The sequence below is a fragment of the Colossoma macropomum genome, unplaced genomic scaffold, assembly GCF_904425465.1.
Source record: "Colossoma macropomum unplaced genomic scaffold, Colossoma_macropomum, whole genome shotgun sequence".
Classification (NCBI taxonomy): domain Eukaryota; kingdom Metazoa; phylum Chordata; class Actinopteri; order Characiformes; family Serrasalmidae; genus Colossoma; species Colossoma macropomum.
The window spans coordinates 41,525,683-41,553,675 of record NW_023494791.1 but is presented as its reverse complement, the minus strand read 5'-3'; the positions used below and the strand labels follow the sequence as shown (position 1 = coordinate 41,553,675).

At 39.5% G+C, this 27,993-nt stretch overlaps 1 protein-coding gene across 1 annotated transcript; it reads right to left on the bottom strand.

Annotated features, from left to right (window-relative positions):
- Position 1: 1 nt before the first annotated feature.
- On the bottom strand, positions 2 to 27,896 carry vsir (V-set immunoregulatory receptor). Its single transcript, XM_036575095.1, has 7 exons — positions 27,576 to 27,896; positions 14,536 to 14,934; positions 13,405 to 13,458; positions 12,476 to 12,586; positions 12,236 to 12,263; positions 10,892 to 11,067; positions 2 to 3,239 (listed from the first exon to the last, which is right to left on the bottom strand). Exons 1-7 carry the CDS (start codon positions 27,628 to 27,630, stop codon positions 3,202 to 3,204), a joined length of 861 nt encoding a protein of 286 aa, XP_036430988.1. The 5' UTR covers positions 27,631 to 27,896; the 3' UTR covers positions 2 to 3,201.
- Positions 27,897 to 27,993: the final 97 nt, after the last annotated feature.

Below are 27,993 nucleotides of genomic sequence, written 5' to 3'. Positions count from 1 at the left end.
ATGATGTTTGAGAACCTTTTTTTATTGTACAAAATAAACAAAAAGATAAAGTTTTTTTTTTAATATATTTTTACAGCAGTTGTATAACATTTCACATGATTGCTCATTAAGGCATTGCACACAAAAACACATACATACACATGCACACAAAAAAAGAATGAAAGAAATAGTCTAGGGCCCGACTGATATATCAGGACATGGATTTATAAGTACCAGAATAAATCCCACCAATATAGCACCGATGTTTAGTGGTGTGTTGCACTCTTTAAATAACAGACACCGCTGATGTGAAGAAACCATTAATTTTATAAAAACCTCTAAGCTGGCAGACACCACCCATTCACTTATTATAGGCTAACCTGGCAATATATACACACAAAACACCATCACAGTTAAAATAATAAAAAGCACATAAAATGTGTCCAAAAGTAGTCATAGAAATGAGTCACTCATAGAAATGAGTCATTTTGGATGATAATAACAAAAAACATAAGATGTAATCAACAAAAAACAGCAAAACCACTGAGAATTCTGTGAAGCTCTGCCCCAGCCTACAATCTTGATATCTTTTCGAGACTTTTTGAGTTTCTGTTGCTTATTTAAGCCTCTGAAATGAGAGAACTGTCAATCATATCTCTCAGTATTACATTGTTTACTTGAAACTATTGGTGTCTGTTTCATTTTTGATTTTCATTTTTATATCAGCCAATATTATGTTGGCACAATTTTTAGCTTCTTAAAGTGATTCAAAACTGTCCCAAAATGATCATATCAGTCGGGCCATAATACAGACCCTGTGAGTGATATTTAGGTCCAGCTCAGCAGACCAAGGGCTAGGTTCGGCAAGGCCTAAACTTGGGCAGAAGAAGCACCTAGCTAGGTTAGCTTTCTAGCCAAAGAGCTGGTGAGTTAACTAGCATTAATGCTTGGTAAAAGTTTGTCAGGGCAAAAAAAACAGGGCAAAAAAAAAAAAAGTGTGCTGTAGTTAGATTTGTAGTTAGACTTTAAAATGAAGTTGGATAATATCACTAACTAACTAGCTAACTTGGTTGGGGGTGTATAAACTTATCTCTAATCCTAACACTCATATATTAAAGGATCTAACCCTAACCTTAAATGCTTTACCTAACATTACTGTAAGCTACCTCACTGATGCTTTAGCCAGATAGCTAGTTTGCCAGTATTTGCATAAGCTGGGGCTTCTTCCGCCCAAGCTGGGGCTTCTTCCGCCCAAGCTGGGGCTTCTTCTGCCCAAGCTGGGGCTTCTTCCGCCCAAGCTGGGGCTTCTTCTGCCCAAGCTGGGGCTTCTTCCGCCCAAGCTGGGGCTTTTTCCACCCATGCGGTTTCTTCCACCTAAGCTGACTTTGCCCAGCCTGAGGCTTGCTCTGTTGGGCTGCAACTGAATACTAATAAGACCATTTTTTTCATATCGACCGTATCCACAAGCAATCCAGGCAAAAATAATACACCTAATATACAATCATTTACATTTTTGGATCCGCCATTGATCACTGTCCATCCAATCAGCCAATCATCCATCCATCTAAAAAAGTGCCCAATATCTGATTGCCCAATAAATGATTAACAGTACATAACCCTTTACACTGTGAAATAAGTTTCAGATTCTGCTGAAGGTTTTGTACTCACATACACACTCACACACATAAGAATTCGCATTATAAAAATACAATATAAAAGCTATAAAAACCTTACATATACCTATATTCTTTCATTGTTTTAAAGCTAAGAATGGCAAGTTCTTTGGCAGTTGTGGCAGTTTTGACTGTGATAAAAATAAAAACTTACCATCAGAGCTACAAACACACACATTAAGAGTGTGTAGCGTGTTTCACTGACACACAACACACGTGCTACTATGTGGAAAGCACCAGACAACAGGGGGAGATGTTCGGCGTAATGGCCCGTCATTCCGCTCGCATGGTTCTTTATTACTGAGGCACTCACTTTGGGATATGAGGCTTGAAAGGGGAGGGAGGGAAGTCTGAACTAGGCCTGTCACAGTCATGAAATTTAGCTTTTGTTGTTTTCCTAAGACTCATGACGTCTCAGAAATACATGTTCTGCTTTCTTTCATGCAAATGCAAGCATTTGTCTCAAAGCCATGAAAAATACTTAAAATAAAATGATAAAATAATTGCAGTCAGCTTAAATAATTGTGACAGGCCTAGTCAGAACGTACTTTGAAAAAAAAAGCAAAGACAAGAAGAGAACTTTAAAGTGCAGGTTTTATGGATGCTCTGAGGCGTCTTCAGCTATATGATGAAAAAAATTAAGGCCTAACTATACTAGGGGTGGGCAAAATGTCAGAAAGCATCATGATCCTCAAAGACATTTTGACAATAAACAATGACCATTGAGGTTTGAAGTTGGAGCAGTCGCAATGCACAAGCAGTGCCACCTGAGTGTTGAAAAAAAGGGGTGGCACTTCATGAGGAGGGTTTGTTTAGCCTTCACACTCCCAGCTTAGAAGCATTGTGTAATAGGGGTACCTAGCCTGTGATTGGAAATAACCATCTGGGGACAAAAATTTGGCAAAAATAAAGCAAAGGCAGTACAAATTTTCTTCTCTTGCCGTCTAACAATCCTCAGACAACAGGGCGAACCCTTTACACAGCCATGCCAATTGGCAGCCTCTTCAAGCATGCAAGCTGTTCTGCCGACACTCTATATAAGGCCACAAAAACTTATAATGATGTAACATACTTTGATAATGATATCATCACATTGCCCACCCCTAAACTATGATGTGCATCCAATGGTTTTACTTTCAGTGACTAACCACAGAATTGGAGAAACAGGAAAAAGTGAAACACTCAATCTCTCTCTATCTCTATCTACGCCGAAAGTAATGACCACTGTTTCACTCTTTGCATCTTTCTTTTAAAACCACTCCCATAACTCTCCGTTATGGAACATTCCATTCAGTCTGTGTCGTCACTGGACAGGTGCAGTCGCCCCCACTGCAACGTAAAGCAGGTGAGATGAGGTTCCTCGTGGCCTCTGGCTGTTGTTGCAGGTGGAAAATGTTCATGGAAATCTTCATGTTCCCCTAGAGTAAGTGTTTCTCCCCTAGTCATAGAAGCGGGGGAGGAAAGATAGAGGGATGAAGTGGAGGGAAAAGAAAAAAACACAGGGCACTTCCAGAGGGCTGAGAAAGAACAGATTGTGGAATCTTCCATCCTACACCTGCATGAAGTCAGGTGACTCAGGGATCGGCTCTGCAAAAAAAAAAAAATTAAAACACATCAGAATCAGAATTCATTTTTTTGGCTCTTGTAAATTGAGAAATTGGTCTTGGTGAAATTGAGGCATCATGGACATTATATTACTGAATGCATATGGTAAACAAACATATATGAATGAATGCAGTACACAAAGAGTATCACAAACTATGCATATAAAGCGTTAAACTGAGCCAGACCAATACAGTGATGTGGCACTCTAACTACAATGGGGATAATTGCTGCAACATGGCTGAACTGAACCATTAAATATCTTCATAGTTACATCATCACAGAAAAAACAGTGTTGTGCACATAACAACTAGAAGGCTTGGCTAGTCAAGTCAGTTTGTGTAGCCTAGCTAGTTATGGTAGCTACATATGCTTAGTGAACTTCCACTGCCTTCCAATTTCCAATTTAGTTTCATACACATTTCTCACTTATAGCTTATTAAAACAAGCAGAGACATTTGAATATATGAAAAGTTATTCTCATGTATGCAGGCTTGTTCAGCAGAAAGAAAAACTGTCCTGTAAATTTTGCCATGTTTCTGTTATTTCTTGATATTGAAACAAATGGAAAATGCCAGAAGCACAGCCTGTTGCTACACAATGTAAATGTAATTGGTAACTACAAAATTAACTATGTAATAATATAATTATTACAGCTGTCAGTCTAAAATTCATTGCATTTATTTGTTCAGTTTATCACAATTAATCACAGTTGTCTTATTTACTCTAAATTGACCCTAAAGAAAGACTGGTCCATTTAAAAAGCAGTGTTACAGTCGTATGCAAACGTTTGAACACCCCCAGGCGTATTGCATTTGGTTGCTTTTCTATGCGAAACTAAGTTAACACATCCTCTACACGGGTCAAACATGGCATTTTCTGACATATTTTAATGCAGAATTTCTATTGATTTCCAATTTGTTTCCAATTTTCATCATCAGTGTCATCTGAGAGAAACAGTGGCTACATGTGGCTAACACTCCACAACACTTTTACCGCTGTTACATCTTGTTTTGAGGGGAACGGTAGCTTTACACTTTAGTGTTGCTTTTGTTAGTTTGCTGCTTGTTCATTTAGCCATAGTTTTTCCACAAGCACTGTCCAGTGTAGTTTGCTGAAGGTGTCCTCTAGTGCTAATGTTGTTGATTTTATCGATATTGCCCACATCAGTGCTGTGTTTTGCTTACTAAAGTCTCAACGTCCTTCTGTGATAAACAAATACACCACTGGTTTTATCAGTGAAACTTCTTTTCATTTAATAGCTGTGTTTGAATAGCAACAGTGCGCAAGCTGCTGGGCTTCAGGATGGAACTATGGATGGTTAGAAGGGTCAAACTTAGAAAATGCATTAATGGCATTAAAAAAAAAATAATGCTGTTAATAAATTAACGTTTTAGTGTGCTGCTAATGTGTTAACCTTGACATCACTAATAATTACATTTGATAGAAGAGCAAAACGACAGTAGTGAGAGTGGATATGACTGCCACAGGTGCCAGTGCTCAAGGAATCTATTAAGGAACAGACTGATACTGCTACATCTACCATCTAACACCAGCGCACATGCTAGTTTGGTCTCAGCGGTTCGTGGTTTTGTATTTCAGTCCGAGATCTACCTTTCTTTGTAGTGTATTTCTCAGCAGTGACTGAAAATTAGCTCTCTGGGCAGCTCTACAGAGTTGAGTCGCGTCATGTATGTTGCAGTAGTAGCGCTATCAGACGCGTGTAGCAACAGCTGAAAAGCCGCACATACACACGCCAGTTCCCAGAAGGGCTTACAGGAACAAGAGAAAAGCAGAAGCGAGTGTTGTGAAACAGGGGTCAAAAAAGGGGAAACTGCAGTTGTGAAAAAGTGCACAGAGTGAAAGGTCAGGGGAGAGGTGGGGACACTTTGCTCTCCTGTAGAGGTCCTGTAGAGACATAGCAGTGAAGTGCAGCAGAGCCCACACATACCGGAGTGAATCACAGCTGTTTCAGCATGACTGTCTGCTGATTGTGCTGGTGGCTGCATCATATAGACTAGATATCAATATCGCAGTTATGCTGCTAGATATTGTGGTTGTGATAAGCTTTGCACTCAGGGCTCAGAAACAGAATAGAAAATCTTTTTGCTCCAGGCAGAACTATTATTTGTACACTTCTGTTCTTGTGCTCCAACCTCACAGTGTTCCTAAACTGCTAACAGGCTAATTCTGTTCTTTTAAGGTAGCATGTAGACTGAATCTAATAAAATAGTAGGTCTGAAAAGCTGTTAAATGTGACGGTTGTGTTTGTATTGATAAAAGCATGTTCACACAGACAAACATAAGCTATGCGCTTGTAGTGTTTTGTGAATCAGTAAATTGCTCCAAAATGTAGCTGAGAGACCTCATTAGCTTAGCATAGAGAAGAAAAGGGCTCAAATCACCACCTGCTGTTTGTATAGGCTAACAATGAATTGGATAAGCTGCACGTATAGGTTGTACAACATACGTCATATTCTGTATTATAAAACTAATAGTTCTGGTCCTAAAATCTGATTGGCTGAGCCGTGTTCAAAGCCATGGTGAAATACATGATATACGCACATCTGGCTGGCAACTTATTTTCTTAATTAGAAGTAGGCTGGTCAGCTAGCTAAAAGATAGCAAACATGCTAAACAACCCCATCATTACCCACAGGCTTAATTTAAAGTATCTACAATACAATTCACTGTAAAACAGCAATAGAAAAGTGTAAAGAATGCCACTTGAATGACTTACATGCTTCAAATGTTTGTGCTTAATTCAGAAGTAGTGCCAAACCCAGGCTGAACCCTAAAAGGCTCCTTACTCCCTAAATAGTGTGCTAAGTACGGAAATCTAAAAATTCTAGTCTCTATAGCCAAGTAGTGCACTATTTGTTGAGTTTGGATGTGTCTGAGTCTCAAATGACTATTTTTTATCTATATTATGCACTGTTGGGCTGCAGGATCCAGTATTTAGATTCCTATGTAGTGCACTATGTAGGGAGCAGGAAGCTAATTGAGATTCAGCACCAGCGTGAGAAGAGGGACGGTGCTGGATTGGTGCTGAATAAGACTCGTCGTAATTTGGTCACCAAAAAGTACTTATTTAGCGAACGTTTTATCATATTATCATATTAACGTTTTATCATATTTTATGTTTGTCACCATTTCTCAGCTACGCATCAAGAACACCCTTCCCCTGGCCTCTTGTGGCTTACTGCTTTAACATTTGACATTGTATGAATGTTCCAAAAGATTAACTGGCAGTCTGTCGCATGGGTGATATCACTATCACACATCCTACAAAGTTTCGCCAGTGATAAGTAATTATTGATCCATTATTAAAAGTTTCCCTATGGCAAAATCAATAGGGATTCAAAATGTTTAGAACGCAGCCAGCAGAGGGCGTAGGTCTGCACTTTCCCTACCCTTAGACCGTGTAACGAGAGCATAACGACAAACAAGTCTATGATTATCTCGATTATCTATGTAACACAGGATAACTCCCTCTTGGCCACAGCTCTGCAGAGTTTAGCTTTCAACCTCCTAAACACACCTGATTCAACTCATCAGCTCATTAGAAAGACCTTCATAAGCTGCGCTCAAAGTGCTCGAAGAGGGAAATTATCTCCGCAGAGCTGTGACCCAGAAGGAAGCCAGTCTGACACCCCTGGTTTAACCCATATTTTAATGTAACATAAGAAAATGTTTATAATAAAGCTCAAATTACCTAGATTCAATCATAGTTTGTGTACTGATAGTGGTCAGATATCCTGGTGATGGTACAACGCAGCTTTAGCTACCTTCCTCAGCTACTGACAGTCATCCTTAGCTACTGACACTCAAGCATGCAAGTACATGTTGTTGATGCAAAGAGATTTGGTAGTGTAAATGTATAAATAATAATTACATTCTGGTAAAGTTGGGGGCCACAGAGAACTAAAAAACATTATTTATCATGTACAATATAATTACATTTTTGTTTTGGTTTGTTTTTGTTCTGGGTAAAACACTATTTCTTATTTTCTTCCTGAACTGTCTTGAAGTCCTGTTTGTAGTAATACATAAAATTGAATTAATCAATTATGTAAGACAGTTAAAGATTACATTTTCACCAAAATAACTTTTCAGGGGTCATCACTGCCTATTGTCTTGTGCCCTTGGCCACAACATTATGACCTTGTGGCTACTAAAAATGCAGAGCCTGTGGCCAACTTGCCTAGATTTTTTAACCTCAAGTATTTTCACACATTCACTAATACTCACCACTAATAACAAAACCACTACTTTACACCCTCCCACACCAGATCAAGAGCTTGTTTGGTCAGACTCTGAACTAATTGCATCAGATCAGAATTTGCGAAACGTAATGTTAACGATACCTAACGTGGCAATGTTCTAATTAATGTTTAATTAAGTTTTTAATATTCTCTTTTCAAAGAAATGTTTGGCTTGTTTTAGGTACTGAAGCGGGTTTGTTATTTGTAAATACAATTTTAATAATAGCCACTGGCCACAAAATTTGTACTGGCCACTTGGCCCACCAAGCCAATATGGCCAACTTAAAAAAGACTTTGGCTTGAGTGGCGAGTACAAAGTTCCATACACTCAGAAGTATGCAAAAATTTGAACACTATCAATCAAGTTACATGTTCTGTTGATTTTCAAAGTGAACATAACACACGCTATAGGAAACAAACTTAAAATGACATCGTTTGCATAATTTATTTGCTGGGTTTAACATATTCGGGAAAAAAAAATATTTAAAAAACTGCTACTTTTGCACAGGCCACGTTTATTTATGTATTTTTTCCAATAAGTTAAATAAACAGTAATTGTGCATTAAAATGAGCAGAAGTGTGTTCTCTGTAGAGAACTTGTTCACTTATTTCACTCAGGGGGTACCCAAATTTTTGACTACAACTGTGTCTGTCTACCCCTGAACTCTGTGGGACTACAAGCAAGCATTGCATCATCAACAGACAGAAACATTCATCTGGAACTGTGATTGGTCAGGATGTTCACAGCACACAGAGAAGAACATTTGCATATTGCAGCCAACCATGATATCAGTACTGTAAATGCCAACATGATTAACAAATGACTTATTATGTCTGAGTGAACATCTGTGTTTTTAGGATGGATGTTGTTCAAGTGAGCATGCACGTGTGTGTGTGTGTGTGTGTGTGTGTGTGTGTGTGTATTCTGCTAGAGCGCTGGGTTCTGAGGCTGCTGCTTAAGGAACAGAGGAATTCAATGGGGAATCAATGGAATGTGTGTGTGTGTGCGTGTGTGCGGGTGTGAGGATTGTGGATGTGTGTGTGTTGTGTGTTGGGAACATGACAATCATGAGTAAAAAGAAATGGTAGTGAAGCTGCAGACTTCCTTATATAGCTTTTAATCTGCAATGTGTGTATGTGTGTGTGTGTGTGTGTGTGTTTGTTTTTGAATAATTTCAGGACAAAAGTACTGTTTTGCAGGAAAACCACAGAAAAACAGAGCAAAGAAAAATGGTCCTGAATTTGTACCATTTCATAAAACTGAATATCTGTATATATATATATATATATATATATATATATGCAAGGTTTGTTATTATTAAATCTAGGTAATATATAATACACATGGGACATGGGACTCATTAGTACAGATACAAATGCAAACATTTTAGTGCCCCTGGTGAAATTGCACTATTAATGTTTATTTGCTGAAGGTAACACAAATCATAAAATGTGGCCTGTACAAAAGTTATGGCACATTTTATATTATGTTAGATTTTTTTCCACTGAAATTAGCTGAAAAATTCCAAGTTTGGTCCCTGTAGAGAATGTGTTACCTTACTTTCACCTTGAAAATCAGAAAAACATGTAATTTGATCACGGGGGTATTATGGTTGTTGCATGTATATCTAATACATATAGACCGCATATGACCCCATGCTCTGTATAAAGCAAGTGTGAGTGTGTCTCCTCCCAGTATCCAGATGTTTCATGTCTTGTAGTGAAGTGACAGATCTAGGCAGTGTGGATGGTGTAGGATTACAGCTGTGTGTGGGAGATGCTGCTCTCTCCCCCAGCATGCATAGAGGAGTGTTTGTGAGGGTGTATACTGGCATGTATTGAACTGTAGGCTACATTTTCCACAGTCCAAACAAGCCTCTATCGCGCACTTCTGCTGAACCAGAACACTTCCAGCTACTCCCCCCGCCTACAATGAGCTGACTCTGCTTGTGTGCGGTTTTTCAGCTACTTTTGGCTTATTTTGGCACAGGACGGAGTTTGGAAGATGCGTATGTTGTGTGGTGTGCAGCAGAATTGTGCAGAGAAGGAAATGAGATTTGTATTTGTGTGTTAGAATAATTTACATATCACTGCTGTCATATCAACGTGTATTTTTTTAACAGCAGCTTCTTTATTTTGTGTCAACACTGACTCATTGCATGATGAATGGACCAACAGAAATGGTACAAAATTACTTTGTGTTACATTAACTTAAAAGTTATTTGCCTTAAATTAAAAGTTAAAACCTTTGCCCTCTCTTACCATTTTGAAGATCCTTATATCCAAACTTATTATGCTTATCTTTCTTTGGCAGCTGTGGTTATATGTTTATACACTTGAGAACTATGAATAGACAGAGTTTGTATACTAAGCCTGTCATAGGGTGTGTTCATAGGGAGTATGGCTGTATGAAAGAAACATGAAAACTTCCTTTGCCAATGAAATGGAACAGCTTTTATGGAAATTTAGCAAGAGGTTTACAGTGAAAACATTTTGTTAATCACAAATAAGTGAAAATTGCCAACCGATACTGATTATTTATAAAAACACTGTTTGATACACATACTGATACCAATAGTGTAGCAGTTTTATTTTTACGGAAGGTTTAATATTTATTTTTTGTTATTAAATTTTTTTAGAAGTACCGTCTTCTAGCAATGCCAGCTTGTAAATAGAAAATTCAGTTTTGTACATTTTCTCTTTTTTTGTTGTTTGTATTATCGGTCATTGTCTGTTGTTGGTCAATACCATCATGCATCATTACTTTTAGTCACTGTGGGTCACTGAGCTTTCTTGAGCATGAGGACAAGGCTTGAGTGACAGAGGCTGCCCCCTAACACTAGCTCATTAGCTCAAATCAGTCAAGTGAGCTAATGAGCTAACCCTAGAGCTAAGCAGTAGATGGTGAGACACTGTCTTCTACATGAGATTTTCTCCTCAGAGGTTTACATGCCAACGTGTTAGTTTAGGTAATACTGGGAGCAGAGAAATATCTATTAATTCTCTCTGGTTCTAGCTAACATCTGCTGTCATATTTACTCTGGTTTGAGATATTGCTGATATTGTGAACTCGCTCACATTAAGGCACTTCCATTTTTTATTATCAATGAGCAAAACTGTTACATTTTACAGCTTTGTTAAAAGATCAGATCTGCACTTCACTGAATTGTTGGCTTGTTTTCCCAAAGTGCAACATTCCGAATACCCGAACAACAATTTCACTATTCCTATAATGATTAACCAAGTAACTGTATTACTGTATTGCTGTGTTCTGTTCATTTGTATTTGCTTTCTTTGTGCTTAATGTGGCACCAAACAAAGTATATAAAATTATACAATGCAGAAAAGGTGTGTGGGAGTTTTGTCTCCTACCTTGTGAAGGGAAGAACACATCACCATGTGTGCTTGGAGTAAAGGGGGTTCCAGGGTCTGACAGTAGGTGGCGTCCAGTTTCAGATGACTGGCGAGTGAGAATTTGAGACACAGTCCGGGTTTTGGGCTGAGGGGAACCTCCCATAAATACAGGATTCTCGTGCCCGTGGGCCTCACTTGAAGAAACAGAGACAGAAAAGAGAGAGAATGAAGAAAGAGAAGGCACAGAAAAGTATTCTTAAAGTAACAGCAAAAACATCTAATTTACATATTTTTCCCTTTCAAATGTAGCTGGTCAGCCAGGACGTGTTTGCATCTTTATTTTTGTACAGGACTAATGTAGCTAACGCAGTAGTGAAAGAGTAGCCTCGTCCTGTAGGCCCCCAAAGGCAGTTACGCTGGAAGAATGTAAAATAACTTATTTTTAATTCATATCATAAAATAAAATATTAACTCTGTTATCAGATTAACTAAGGCACTGTTGGCTGTCTGTGTGTGAATTGTTGTGACTCTGTGTTGAGCTGCTAGTGAGCAATGACAGGTGAAAAGGGGGTGAGAACCCCCTGCTGCTAGGGACCTCCAAAAAAGGCGTTAATGGCATTTTATGGCTACTGTGTAAAGATTTAAGCCCCTATAATCTAGCATCACACAAACTGCATGCCTAAAAATATGACATACTGTTATCTATAAAAATAGAAAAAAGTACAACACAAGTGTGGCATGCGGCCATTTCCCGGGCCCTGATGACGAGTGCAAGAGCCGGCAGGAAGGCGGGGCCTGAAGCTGAGAGAGGACTAAGCCCTGCAAGGACTGCGGGGAGAGGAAATCCGCGAAAGGAGTGGGGTATGGTGTGCAAGTCACAAACCCACGCCGCCCAGGCCCCGCCTCCTGTTCTGCACTCCCTTGCAGATTTAATCCTCCCCCCACCATCTTCACAGGGTTTCGTCTGGGCTCAGAATTTGGGCCCCGCCTTCCTGTCGGCTCTTGCGGCCGTCATCGGGGCCCTGTATGTCACATAGTGTCAGAAACCACATAAGCAAGTCTACTTGAGATTTCTTAGCAGTTAATTTGAGGCTAATATGCAGTGATTTAGACATGCAGTTTGGAAGATACTAATTTGTTATAGTATAAGCATCTGTAACTTGTTAGCAACACTAGCCTTATAGCTCCAGTGCAAAACTAAAGAAGCAAACTTCAGACAACAAACAAAGTCTTGGCTGACCAACTCCATAAGGGATAAAGGGGAAATTGTGTAGAACTAATTTTCCCCAAACTATTTCTTTAAACAACAACAACAAGTCCATGTGAGTTGGTCCAGCTGCTTTGGTTGCTGTGGGAACTCACCTGTCCATTCGGACCAGCTCGTGTGCACCTGTGTGAGACAGGAAGGAGAAATGGGTCATTGTACGACATCAGGAAATATATCACGCCCGCAGTGTTGTACAGGATGTGAAGCCAACAAACATACATGCAGACAGAGCTTTGAGCTCAGGCCCAGATAATGCACAGTGCTTTTATTCACATGGGGCTCCTTTGTATTGATGTTTAAGGAAGTAATTGTGTGCGTTTTGTTTATGAACTTACGTCGGCTCCCGTGCACTCCATGTCTTTGGCGGTACACCAGCACCAGGATAAGAGGCAGACATAGAATACCCATAATGCATGCAGCTGTCGCCAAACCTGCAGCCACTGAGCCTACAGATGATGAATAAGGAAAATGAACAAAACACTTTGCTTGAACTCTGATATATAAAACTGACATTACCAGGCAATAAACATGTCAAAGCAGATGTCATATGCATTCCAGTTTGTTCAGCAACATAACACCGTCATGCTATCATTGCCGGTACTTTACTTTTTGCAAAATTATGATTGTCAAAATTGTCATTTGTCTCTAAAGGTCGCTTCTTCCTCAAAGCGAAAGGACAACTCTAACAAAACTCCTCAAAACAAACCTGCAGCAAGAACGCCGGTGGCAGTAAACTGTACAGAATTGTTGATAGAGGCGTGTTCTGCTGGTTTAGTTTGTTGTTCATGATGCATGTAGTTCATTCATATGACATTATTGATTAAGGTGTGAGCATGCTGGTCGTTTGAGGTGACAGGTTTGTTGACATTAATCACAGATTTGATCTGAAAATCTGAATTGAGCAATGAGACTTGTAGTGTGAACACAGCCTTAGCCTCTTAGCAAGTGTTTCAGAGCCTCAGCTGAAGTTTTGACAAACATTGCAACAGTAACTAAGGTTTCATGACAGATGATAAATGTTGCCGTAACAGCTTATGCACATCTAGTTAGCCATCATGACATCAAACATGATGACAGCTGTTATGACAGTAATGGTAACACAAGATTGTTGTATTCCATAATTTTTCATAACAATTCATGGCAGCATATGGCATCTGCTGTGACATTTATGGCATGGTTATATAGTAGGGTAGGCAGCAGTAAAGTGCTACCAAAACTCTTTTCTTGCTGCATCATTGTGAAGAGGCATATGAGTTCAGTGTACCTTGTGAGGGCTTGTAGTCGTATTGTATGCACTTCCCACTAGTATTATTTCCACCTGTGAAATAACATACGATGGTGAACTTAATGCATATGACATAAAGACACTATAAATGTTATACATATTGGTACTTCAATCTTCCTCTTTCTCACACACACACACACCAGAGATGACACTGATCCGATATCAGTACTGGGTCAATGCGTGCAGAAAATGCTGTATTGGATATCGCAGGGAAAATAAAGAACAAATCCATCACAGTCCTGTAATAACTCTGTCCTGAACATTGTGTAATGTGATGTTGTTGGTTGTGTAATTCTTCCTATGGGGTAGTAGAATTAGTAGTTTGTACATGATGGCCTGCATATAGATGCTCACCTTAAATGAAGTCCATCAAACTAAAATAGCTTAGTGGTTTCTAAAGAAGAAAATCAAATTGGTACCAGTATGGGCCAATTGAATGGAAAAAATCAATTGGAAACATCTTCAATCTAGTCAATATGGTACATTTTGGTCGGTGTAGTTTAGTGGGTAATACCGCTGTAGACTAGGGTTTGATTCCCTGCATGGGTAACCACCAGTAAGACTTCTAACGCTACATTCACAACTTCGTAATATGATTACAGTTGTTTTGGATAGCCTAATACCAAATGTATAACTGTAAATCTATTTCTCAAAAGATATTGGCCAAAAAAGACGTTTTGCTTTAAAACATTGTTTGAAGTATACTGCATAGTGCACACCTGGGGGTGCCACCTGGGGTGCTTTTCCAATAGATTTTTGAGGTTTAATATATGGGTCATTCTCCATTTGGAGGGGAAACCATGTCACAAAGGCTGCAGGGCTTAAAAAGATGCTTAAAATATTAGATACATCTCCAAAAGTCAGTATGTACATTTACACAGTTGACCTATGATTAAATAATACTTTTCCCTTATGATTTATCAGATTTTTCTTTTTTTATCCTGTTTCATAGACGCTCTGAATATATAAAACAGCTCATCACAAAACCAAAACCAAATAGAGAATGACCCATATGCTGAGACCTTGTCTGTTGCACTCAATCTGGTGTGGCCATCCTTACAAGCTCTCTCTCTCTCTCACTCTCTCTCTCTCTCTCTCTTTCTCTCTTACGTTTTGTAACAGTCAGCATTAAGTAGCTGTGTGCTGACTGCTGCACTCGGCCGATCTTGTGGTCTACTAGCACGTCCAGAGCGAGGCAGCAGTATCTGCCCTGGTCATTGGCCGTCACATCCAGCAGTGTGACAGAGAATGACTCTGGCTGTGCTCCGTACACCACGCCCAGCGAGTGGTTGCTATGGCCTGTCTTGCCATGGAGGCGCGGGTGTTCGCGGGGGTGACACGGCTGGTCCATGTGCGGCGTGAAGAGCCAGACGTGCTGCAGGTGATCAGCGGGGTGGGCCTTGGCTCCGGACTGAGCACACACCAGTGTGACGTTGGCCCCCTCCGGGCAGATGTAGGACATGTGGGGGGTGGAGACGCTGAGCGAGTGGGCGTGGTGGTCACTGTTAGCTAGGGTTGAAAAGAGGGTAGAAAAAAATGAAGAAATGAGTTAGAGGTTAGAGGATGAATTGAAGGTACAGGCGTCAATGCTAGGACGCCGAAGATCTGCTATTAACCAGACATATCTATGTATTATTCGAATATATGAATACCCAAACTCATCTAATGGGGCTCGTCCACACTTTTTGAAAATTGTCACATCATCACATCACCACAACTGGTGAACTCTGGTAACAGCTCTCAATCTGGTTTTATATTTTTATACATATACATATATATATATATATCTATATATATATATATATATATATATAGTGACGATTTGTATTTTGTATTTCAGGGTTGGCACAAACATTTTTAAAGGTCTAGACATGAGTGTAGTTATTTCCTGAGTGCTGTCTGTGGGGACGTGTGCGCGAGAATGTCTGCTTTGTAAAGGCTGAATACACACAGCCTACGTTCCTCATGGTTGCTCAGAGCACGTTTAGCTAGATGATTCATACCATTTGTGTAAGGCTGCCTGAACATGCTTAGCTGGCTTTCTCGCCGCTTCAAAATGTCACATCACCGTTGACGCGATTCAACAAAACCGCATGAAAGCCATATCAGCGTTTAATTTCAGAAAAACATGTACATTTGTGTTATGAAAAAGAAAAATAGACGCGAGTGGCATTAAACCCTGTCTAACCAAATGTTGGTGATGTGACTCATTCAGAGACTCGTACCGTGCTGCCCATACTGCTGGATGCACGGCGTCAGTTTCTGAGCGAACACCCACAGAGCGGAATTCACATCACTGATGGCTTATTATTGATTAGTTTCATCAGAGTAACAATAAAAGGCAAATGAAGTGTGAAGTATTTTCCTATGCGTTTGTTTTCATGTTCAAAAGTTTGGTTTGTGATGCAAATCGATACTTTTCTGTCTGTTAAATCATGTTAGTCACTTATAAAATTTAACTAACATTAAAAAAACACAGTATTAAATGAGAAGAGTGGTTAAAAAAGCAGAAATAGACGCTTTCTGTCTCAGCATTAAAGAGTTAAAGTACAGCATAATGGCCTGCCGAGATGAAGAAATGTAAGTACATAAGCTGTAGGATGAGTGTTGCAGCCAAACTGAAACCCACAGGTGGTATGTATAGTAGCCCTTTTGTATAGTCTTGTATAAACTTGCCAAAGTCCTTATTTTTAACTTACTTCGTTGCTGGGTTCAACAAAACCGAACCTGTAAAGTCAGCGAAATGTCCCGCCCACTCTCCTCTCTAAATCTGTCATGTGTTCATTCTTCCTCTATCCTCCTCTGTGTTTTCGCTTGGCTAATGACTTTTAGTTCCACTTGCTTTGTGTCACAAATTAGTGCATTCCTAAGTGCTATAATATGTGTAATTGTATATGCAAGCGCAACTATCCATGGTCACATGACACTGACATCTAAATCTGAAGAAGTGAGAGTCAAGCAGTAAACTCATGTTGCAGCTATGTTTACTAAGTGCTGTCCAGTAAAAATGAAAGTGCTTATCACTTTCATTTTTACTACTATTGCATTATTATAGGCTTTCAAATGTGATTTTATGTGCAGCCCAATTCGGCAGGCAGATGTAATTTGAGTACTTGCATATACGTTCATTACGCTGGCATTAATTTTCTATGTAGTATTTTTTAAGCCACAAAAACTGTTGCTTAAATCACACTAAAGTTAATCAGCTAATTCCTTTAGATTGAACAGAAATTTGTTAATATATGGAAAATGTTGATAAGTACTCAATTATAACTGGTGTAGTTGATTGGATCGAATGTATTAGAATTCTAAGTGTTCGAAAGTCTTAAAATAGATTGAAGATTTATAGTAATAAAAACTCTACTACTATTAGAGGTATTACATTTAGACATATCTAATCTAAGCATATTTTAATTGATTGGGTATCGGCTCCAGTTTGGATCCTTTGTTTTGTTTTTGTGCTACATTCACTTCATTGTTGTAAAGGATGTTATTTTACAACCTGCTGATCAGACATTTAAATTTGATCACAAGCCAATATTAAACACACTATAAAATGGAGGCTAAAACAAAGCATATCCATCCAGAATGTCCAGAATTATGCACACATTAAAAATGATCTGATTTTAATGTAGTGTTAATTAGCAGATTAGCACAATTTTACCTAAATTCTGCAGTTATATCATTTATTATATTTATTTATAAACACAAACACTGGATCTGACTCAATATTAAAGGACTCTGAGCAGATTGGTGGGGTGAAAAACTGAGTCATCTTGTATACTGTATAGTAATCCAGAATCCATTTATCCAGCTGACAGTGGTCCTGTGGTCTAAACTGACTGAAATGGTGTTCTTTCTGTTATGCTGAGCTCTAAATTGATTTTAAAGATCGTACAGCAATGCTGAATTCTTTCCGGTCATCCACATCACCTCGCCTCTGACTGCAGCAAACTACACCGCTTTCCATGACGTTGAATCCAAATAAACACTACAGGAATCACGTTTTAATTTATCAGACAGTAAGAAAATTGCTCAGTGCTAACTTTGCACTAAAATGTAAATACAGCGAGTAGGACACATGCAGTTAACCACTGCTCATTTCAGGTGTGGTGTTAAAGAAATGGTTTGGAAAAAAATCTAATTCACACAATTTTACACAACTTACGATCACAATACGATCAGTCAAGACATGTTTGGTGTCCAAATTTTGCCTTTTCTGTTTAGTGCCGGAGCTATGAGGCTAATGTAACAAACACTAGAAGTCAATAGTCACCCAAATCTTTTCTCTAAATACATCCACAAAATCGCGTCCAGCTCTTCATTAAAGCTGCTTTGACTTGTCTATGTGGTTTAGGACACAGCATGACTTTTAAACAGATTGTGAAACAGACGCCGATTTGCACACACAGATCAGTAGGCATACGGACGCTACAGATCACATTTACAATTCCTGTTTCTATTAATCTTGAATTTCTGAACTGAAGATAAGTGTCTAGGAATTGAAACAACAAAAAACCGCAAACATAATCTAGCACCCATTGTGTGATTTCCGTGCACACAAAAGAGAGTCAGACTCTGGGGGAAAATGAGAATTGTGTTATGAAGCGGAAAACTGTGTAAATGTGTCAAAATTGTGAAACTTAGGCAAATTACACTTTTTTGCCGAACCATTCCTTTAATATATTTTTGTAGTCCACTGGATATATTTTGAATGGCAGTAATGAACAAACTTAAAAACTTAAATTGACTAACGATTATGGTTAATTATGAAACATAAATATTATTTTTAGAGTGGTTTTGAGAATAAGTATTCAAGTACTCGTTCAGAAATACCAGCGTTTTGGTGTTAGAAGCCTGTGAAATGCTGTTCAGGCCATCTTCACTGTGTTTGTGTCCCTGCATGTTTCTGTCCTGTATATTTTAGTGAGTGTGCTTTGGTCTCACATCGTTAAGAGTCGTTTTTGGCAGAAGCCAGAAAGACAGCTTTAAAGAAGAAGAGGACATAAAGAGAGGGGAAGAGAGAGAGAAACAGAGAGCGAAGTGCACTTTGGACTGCTACCTTTTTGACCAAAACAACACATATATCAAGCACATTCCATCAAAATGGGCTCCGCCAAAATGAGTCACACTTCTCTGTGCAAAAGCAAGTGTTTTTCCATATGGCGTCGTCCAAAGGTCCTCCAATCTGTGTTTGAAGTTAAACTTGTGACTCGTGCAAAGATTGAAACATCCGCCACAAATAGTCTGTGGCTTCAAAATGACATGTTTGACCAGAACCAACATACCAGATTAACAGAAGCCGTCCTGACTGGTCAGACTTTAGTGTTTAGTGTCGAATTGCTCTCGAGAGTATTTATAGGTTGAAATGAACGCTGGGTAAAGTAGTCTACGTGGTGTGGTCCCGCAAAGATCACTGTTATGACGAGCATGACTTTTGTTCCTGTCCACAATTACAATTGCTTTCATTAAAACTACCACACACACCTCTATTGTGACTTCTTGTGTGTGTGTATATGTAGTGCACTTGCACTGCAGGAAAGGAGAGAAAAAACAGAAGCAAGAGCAACAGGTTTGCAGAGGGAAATAAAAAAGGGCTAATAGAGCTGCACAATATATCATTGTTAATCTTTATCATACTGCTAGCCTTTACAATTCCAATATCAGTGCAATATGCTAATAAGCCTCAAACCAATCACTGAATGTTTTGTGTGCTGGGAGCTAGGGATGTGCCATATGATGTTTAATTCATAATAAATTACGTTAATGCATGCTTTTCTCGGCCTTCTGTGGATATCGTCATTGCTTATAGAACACGAGCTAACGGTATGTTTAATAGAGAGAGCATTACTAGTCCTGCTTAACTGGATTTAGCCCAGCACAATAAATGAAAAGTCAAATAAAACTCACTGCATTAATAGTTTTTGGCATATTTTGAATGTGGCACTATTGTTCCAACTTAAACCACAGAAAAACAAAATATCGTTATGCATATCGAGCATCGTGAAAATATATTAAAGTATCATGATGTTATATTTTTGATATATCGCACCACTCCTTCTGTGGGCATCCTGACTAATCACAAATATTCCAAGTAAGTTTCTGTTGGTTTTTTGATAAATTAGCAAATGTAATTGATTACTTGGTCCACAAAATAATGCTGTGTTTACTGTGTTTTTAAGATATTGTAAGTTTGCAATATGTAGCAATATGGACTGGAATATACTGTAATATGGAATACAGTGTAAGTTATGTTGGAACATCTTTATATCTTACATCATAATGTCAAATATATTGCAATGTGAGTTATATCGCAATCGCAATATGCAATTTCACACATATTGTGCAGCCCTAGTGGTTGTATATAGGCAGATATATGTCCCAAGTGTTGCATATAGATAGATGCAGATATAGCCCTAGTTAGTGTATATTGATAGATATACAGCCCTAGTGGGTGTATACAAATAGTTATACAGCAACTACTGGGTGTGTATCCACACAGACAGCCACAGTGGGTGTGTATAACGTGTACATATGTGAAGACAGAGAGAGAAAGCGACGCACACTAAAGAAAAAGCGTCCAGGATGTGTAGAAGTGATAAAGAGGTCGTGCTAGTCTTCAAGGGGCAGAGACTTCCTTCCTGCTATGGCCTCAGCCTGCAAGCCGCTCTCCTCCCAAATGCACTGCTGCAGCAAAGACAAACAGCTCATATCAAGCCAATTCTTCTTTGCAACTGTACAACTATGGAAGCTGCAGAGAAACTCTGACAAATGCACAGAACTACACATGTCACTGACGAAGACATTTCCTTTCTAGATAACTTACACAATACAAGAAAGCCAAACAGGCCACAAAAGGAAAAATTCTGGAGATATCAAAATTGTATTTAACCAGACGTAGCGCTCAGATGATATAAAACAATAGCAGATGTTTCATTTGGGACATCATGTTAAACTGTATTTAATCAGTGCCATAACAGGCTTGATTTGAACAGCATCCTTCTACATAGAGTCCACACCAAGGCTTCACAATATGGCCAAAATATCATATATTATAGTTTGATTGCAACATGTGGCTGATGTGCTACACCTAAAGCAATATGTATATGTATGTATAAAGCAATAATATAACATAATTGTGTGCCCAAATTATTCTTACAAAAATTATTAACATTTCTTCAAAACATCTACAGAACACCTTAAGCAATATGTCAAAACATAACTGTGTGCCCAAATGAGTTATTCTTCCCAAAATTATTAACATTTTGCCAAACATCCACAGAACACTCATAAATGAATGTATGTGATTGGCCAGGATGCTCCAAGCACACAATAAGCGGTTTTGTTATTTGTTAGAGGGCTAATTTTTATGGCTTTAGTGCTTGTTTTGGCTGATGCTCTATTCCAGCGCAACTTTAATCAATTTACTGTTACAGAGGCAAATGTAGAGTTAGAAGTCTTGCCCAAGGACTCCATGCCCGAGCGGGGAATCGAACCCCAATCTGGTGAATGCAGGACAATGATGTTACCCACAACCCTCATTCACATATTACCTCCCCCTGTGATATCAGTATGTAAAGGCCAACATTGTGATGTTAATTAATGAACAATATTTTGTGCAGCCCTGGCGACACCCTAGTTCTAAACCAACTCCTGTTTGCTGTTTAAGTTTGTGAAGCTTGTCTCCCTTCTTTCACCTGAAACTCTTATTAAGGTCCTGAAACCAAGGCAGAGCCAGTCAACCAACAACCGAGAGTTGAACACTGATTAGTTGCACATTTTATAGAGAGAGCATAACTAGTCCTGTTAACTGGATTTGGCCCAGCACAGTAAATGAAAAGTCAAATAAAACTCACTGTATTAATAATTTTTGACAGCATATTTTGAATGTGGCACTTCTATTCCAACTTAAACCACAGAAAAACGAAATATCGTTATGAATATCGAGCATTTGAAAATATATTAAAGTATCATGATGTTATATTTTGATATATCGCCCCACAATTTAATCATGTTACAGTGGCAAATGTAGAGTTGGGAGTCTTGCCCAAGGACTCCTATTATTATAGCATGCCTGGGCAGGGAATCAAACCCCAATCTGATGAATGCAGGACAATGATGTTACCCACTAACCTCATTCACATATTACCTCCCCCTGTGATATCAGCATGTAACACTGTGATATTAATTAATAAACAATATTTTGTGCAGCCCTGGCAACACCCTAGTTCTAAACCAACTCCTGTTTGCTGTTTAAGTTTGTGAAGCTTGTCTCCCTTCTTTCACCTGAAACTCCTGAAAGGTCCTGAAACCAAGGCAGAGCCAGTCAACCAACAATCGAGAGTTGAATGTCTTATTTTTAATATTCATAAACTGCATGCTTCAGTTACCGGGTGTTTAATTTGGTTTACACTGAAAGATATGCATATTTGCTTGCATATGCAGATATCCCTCTGAATATTAACCTATGCACAGGTTTAAGTCTCCTGACCTACATAGCGAGCTGATCGCTGTTTTAGTTCTGTTTTTGTGCCAGCACGTCTATGTTTGTGTGTCCGGCTGTCAGGAAGAGCAATAGGAAAAGCACGTAGTGTGATTGCGAGTAGCTTGGGGCTACTGTGTCTTTTCCTGTCTCTCACATGGACAATGGAGTTAAATCTGATTCCGTTCCAATCCATTATTCCCATTCTTCCTGATAGTTCCAATCTGTGCCCATTATTCTCCCGGCTGGAGGCCCATTTCCGGTCTCGGGTGGGCTCTCATCAGGGCGGGAGTCCGCTTCGAGCTTTGAAATATCGCATCTAGCTCTAATGCACCATTATTTTGACTACATGGAAATATCTAGCCATTAGGACCTACCTACCTTCTATACCTCTCCCTTTTCACGTACACTCTTAAAAATAAGCTCCACAAAGTGGTTCTTTGGAGCAGTGCCAAAGGAGAACCATGTTTGGAGAATCTTTATAAATTTTCAAGAACTTTCACTTAATGTAGACGTTTAAGAGCCATTCAGGCTCATTTTAAAGAGAATAAAGCAAACATGCTATCTGTTTTTATATTATGCTTTCAATGGGCTCCTTAATTACGAGGTTTTTGATCACTCGATGCTGCTGCTCAAAAGGAAAGATTTGATTGCAGGAAGCATCTACTAGCTTGCACACAGCAGCAATCAAGAAAGCTTTCAAGAGTCATTTAGCTGCTGTAAATGTAGCCTTGGGGTTAGCCACAACATAGGGGTATAACAAGGAAATGAAATTTACCTTGAGCATGTGACAGAGAGAAAGTGTAAGAGTAGTTCCACTGCTATTGATCTGTTTAGAGGTTAATTTGTGCCCTGCAGGAAACTGTACTGGTAATATTTACTACTGTCACACTATGTTGTCATATCCTGTTCATTTAGGATGAAATAATGACTTTCAGGTGCCTAAAACACAAATCATTGGTCCCACCAAGTTATTTATATTTGGTTATACGCCTGTTAGCGTACTGAACCCATATACAGGCCCTTAGAGTTTGAGGCGTTAAAATCTCTCTTTAAAAGCAATACTTAAGTGGAGAAATCCATGCAAGTGCACTACTCGACTCGCTCTCTCATAGGCTTAAGTGTCTTACCTCTATCACTTCCCCATCACTTCTTTTCGATTAGCAGTTTCCTTAAAAGGTGTTAATAGGAGCATAGGAGGGGTCTACTGGCTAGAACAATTCTAAAATCTCTGTCTTCTAACACAATTTCAGACTGTTCCTCTTTCTGATACTCCACACAGAATTCTTTGTTATTGTGAAGCGAAAAGTTCTGTTTACTCTGAATTCTGGTTCCACTTCTGCTTTACTCCAGTTATGATGCATTTTGGCAAAAATAGGGAAGCAATAAGAATAGCCCACATGCAGATACGTCCGTCACTGGTCTGTGAGTGAGATGGTGGCTATGACGCTCAAAGATCTGCAGTCATGGCTCTTTTGTTATGTATCAGATAAAGGGGTCGCCTCGCAGCAGCGCATTTTAGTTTCACCCCTTTCAGACCTTCCTTTCCTATTGCTCATAACTTTTCCCCTGTAACCACATACACTGGCATTCTTTCTCTCGGTGTGTCTCGGTACTTATCTTCATTTAGATTTACAGTCCCTGGAGGTCAGGAATGTCATCCTGAAGCAACATCTCAACACCCACCTTTTACCAACCTCCCTATAAAATATGTCCTTGTCTTATTCTAATGTCATCAGACTGTGTGTGTCTTGTTGCTAATATCTGTAATTAAAAATCACTGTCTTCTGCTTCAAGGTCAGCTTTTGAATATGAGAAATAAAAACTGTAATAGCATCTGGTAATGTGATCTATAAGACTGGCAAAACATTGCGGGTATAACAAACAGTTATGGTCTTATAGTAGCCATGCTGTTGGATAGGTGGTGCTGCTGACCAATCTCAGGTCAGGGGCACTAGACTTTAAGCAGCTAATGACTAATTACTAACTGTCAATTAGATACCATCAGTTCTCATGTAAAGGGAATTTGCATGATTTTTGTAAATTAGCTAGCTTTAGTTTACAAGTAGGGCGGCACGGTGGCGCAGTGGGTAGCACTGTCGCCTCACAGCAAGAATGGCCTGGGTTCGATTCCCGGCTGGGCGGCCAGGGTCATTTCTGTGTGGAGTTTGCTTGTTCTCCCCGTGTCTGCGTGGATTTCCTCAGGACTGGCGACCTGTCCAGGGTGTATCCTGCCTTCCGCCCAATGACAGCTGGGATAGGCTCCAGCACCCCACTGCGACCCAGAAGGATAAGTGGTTTAGATGATGGATGGATGAATAGTTTACAAGTAAGGGGAACTAGCTTAATTGTTACATTAGCTAGTTGTGGTTTAGAAATAAAGGGAACTATTATTATAAACATGTTTGCTAGCTGCAGTTTGCAAGTCAGGAGAACTAGCTTTCTTGTTATAAATAAATTTGCTAGCTGTGGTTTACAAATAAAGCAAACTAGCATGCTTGTTATAAATTTGCTAGCTATGGTTTACAAGTTAAGGAAACTAGCATGCTTGTTATAAATTTGCTAGCTATGGTTTACAAGGAAACTAGCATGCTTGTTATAAATTTGCTAGCTATGGTTTACAAGTTAAGGAAACTAGCATGCTTGTTATAAATTTGCTAGCTATGGTTTACAAGTTAAGGAAACTAGCATGCTTGTTATAAATTTGCTAGCTATGGTTTACAAGGAAACTAGCATGCTTGTTATAAATTTGCTAGCTATGGTTTACAAGTTAAGGAAACTAGCATGCTTGTTATAAATTTGCTAGCTATGGTTTACAAGTTAAGGAAACTAGCATGCTTGTTTTAAATTTGCTAGCTATGGTTTACAGGTAAGGGGAACTAGCATTCTTTTTATAAATAAATTTGCTAGCTGCAGTTTAGAAGTAAGAGAAATTAGCATGATTGTTCTAGATAAATTAGCGAGCCTTAGTTAACAAGTGAGGAGAACTAGAATGATTGTCATGTCATTTCCGCTTTGAAAATCACGAAAAAACAGTGCTGTTGTCACCAACAAACTAATTCTGTGCTAGATGTATCTTGCTATGCGCCCGGACTCAGAGACAGTATTGAATATCTAGCTTCCGGCTGGGCCAGGGTTCATAGACTGGCTTTTAACAGCTGAAAAGAATCAAGTTTGCTTTGCTAGAGATGACACAGATGGTGTCCCCTCAGGGCCTGGCTGCCTTAAAAATTAAATAGAGCACCTCACAGTGGCAAAACACAGACATTCATCGAGATAAACCGAGGAAGTGTAGATCGATCTCGTGTTTAACATACTGTTTCTCACTCACATACACAGTTGGGAGCACCCTTTAAATTACATTCATATCCCCTCCAATATTTTCAAGGGAAATGGATGGAAGAATCAATGCCAGCCGTTCTCAGGGTCCTCTCTAACTCTAGGAAAGGTAAGGAAGTCAGCGTCTGCTGTCTGGGACTAGCAAACCCAGCTGGGTCCCAAGGAGGCACCCCACTGCCATATCCGCATCAATCCGAATCAATTCTCCTTTGCTCATTAAAGCCGCCTCAGCCCCAAATCAGCCTTATCTAATCAAACGCTGCTTCTGCTCAAGCAGTGATCATTCAAGACCTTCATTCCCTGTGATACTTTCACTACATCGACACAAGTCCTGTCAGAAAGAGAACTGAACAAAATAGTGCTCATGTAATTTTTCTCTTCATGTGGAATTTAAATTCAGTGCTTCACTTTTATCAGTGCGTATATTATTTCAAGATACCTCAAGTCATGCATGCTATGAGCAGCTTGTGAGAGAGGAGTGTGCTGGTAAGGTTGAATCCGGTGTTTGCGTAGCTGCGCTGTCCAGTGAACCATCACAGAGAGATGCAAGACAGAGATGACCAGTAGCCAGTACATTGCCGTCCGCTCATCAAAAGGTAGCAGCAAACTAGAAACTCACTGAGAGATGAATTATAGCTATTCAGATTCTCAAGTTTCAACAATGATGGATGAAAGAATGCCTGACAGAATGAGCTCATGTATTTTGGGATATCAGTTCATATAGCACTGTGTTCAGTGTCTTAGATCATTATGGCAGTGTGTTAGTAATATGGTGCACATGTGTCACAGACTCTGAATAAGCCATTGTTTTGTTTTTTGTTTTGTTTTTTTTTTTCAGTTTTCCACACCTTTAAAATGTAATAGCCTTATTACAGTATTTGCTTTTGCTGATTTAGAAAGAACGCACTTAAAGTGTCGACTGTTGTGCTACTTGATGTTCTTCTGGATTGCCATTTGTTTAACATGATCTTTGGTTTCAAGTCTTCATATTTAACAGATACTCTGTTATTTGCCTCTTTTTAACATATTTAAGCAGCCAAACCGAATCTTTTCAGCCCACTGCTCAAACTGATTCACAAGTTGTAAGCAAATCAAGCATTTAGAGCATTTAGTAGCATCAATGCCAGTGGTTTCTGCTGGCTGAAGACCTCTAGCTTCAAATAATAATCTCAGACTCATTAAATCCCACATTCTAGCATGATAAATGCAACCCTGCTGAGATTTCCTCTCAGTGAGAAAAAGGCTTCCCTTTTCTGTTATTGTCTATTCTGACTCCATTCATGAGTAAAAGTCGCAATATCAGACTGACTCGCTGAACTGAGCTGGAAGATATGAGAATAAAGCTGGCTCAACTATTAAAGAAATGAATCGTTCGATTCTTTTGAAGCAACATCACACTGACTACTGAATCGAATCTTGAAGATGTGAGAATAAAGCTTGCTCTACTTTTAAATAAATGAATCGTTTGATTCTTTTGAAGCAATATCAGACTGACTCGCTGAATCAAATCTTGAAGATGTACGAATAAAGCTGGCTCAACATTTAAATAAATGAATCGTTCGATTCGTCTGAAGTCGAATCGGTTCAGTAAACTGAATCGAACTTCCCAATCAATAACTGCAGCTAGATGGAGAGACGTGCGCCAGATGTTTAAAGGGGTGGGGCTTCTAACGGAGGTGTGGCAGCATACATACATAATAATTAGAAAAATAGTTAAGGACACGCCCTCAGTTGAGCTCCAACTCTGCCAAACAACAGGAAATTAAAGTCACGGATGCCTCGAAGTTTTATAAGTCTCACAGAAACTACTTCGCAGAGAAAAGAAAGAGCTTTTATCGACCGTGTAAACAGTTTATGAACGAAATGACTGGCATATGAATATGAATAATATTTTCGATAAATAAACGTCCAATGCATGATTAAGTTCTGAGCTGTAATTAAGGTGGATATTAAGGTTGATATCAGGTCGCATAGAGAAAACAACCCTGACTGAACGCGATTAAGTAAATAAAATGCAATATTAGGCAACGCGTCCTTGGATAAACGTGGCAACAGCCTTGATAGCGAGGACGAGGACAGGAGTTCACTGCAGGTTCACACACGCCCCAGCAGCGCTCAGCAGAGTTAGGAAAACAAAGCTTCTTATTCACCAGCTACTTGTTCGAATTGTCCCGTTCCACCTTAAATGGTGCAGCAGTTACATTCAGGCGCCTGGCGGTAACTGCTGCACCATTTAAGGTGGAACGGGACAATTCGAACAATTGGCCGGCGAATGGAAAGCCAAACTCGTTCTGGGGGAACAGAAATGCCGTGTTGGGACTTGACTCACCTCGAGCGGCCATAAAAAGAGAGCAGAAGAGCCACACAGCTGCACTTAAATCCATCGCTAATGTCCGTGTAGACCCGCTGTGGTGCCGGGACCCGCTTCTGTCTTCAGCTTTAAATGGCACTCACTAGTCCTGCTTCTGCTCCGCGGGTTCTTACTTCACTTCTGACGACAGTTAAGCGAGTTAAATTCTGCCGAGGCTTAAAGGCTGAAGGACAGAATCTGTCTGACTCGCAGTCTGAGCACCAGCTTCGCTCTGTCAGTGAGTCAGTGAGCAGCGCAACTCGATACTGACTCTTGACTACGCCTCGAGACAGGAGATAGCCCTCTTTTCAACTCCCCCCCGCCACCTCTCTCTCTCTCTCTCTCTCTCTCTCTCTCTCTCATGCTCTCTCTCTCTCTCTCTTTTCTTTTCTCTCTC

Coding starts and splice junctions, on each gene's coding strand:
- vsir (XM_036575095.1), bottom strand. CDS start 27,630: ATGGATTTAAGTGCAGCTGTGTGGCTCTTCTGCTCTCTTTTTATGGCC. Junction 13,459..14,535: donor AATGCTGACTGTTACAAAAC/GTAAGAGAGAAA, acceptor GTTATTTCACAG/GTGGAAATAATACTAGTGGG. Junction 11,068..12,235: donor GAGCTGGTCCGAATGGACAG/GTGAGTTCCCAC, acceptor TGTTTCTTCAAG/TGAGGCCCACGGGCACGAGA.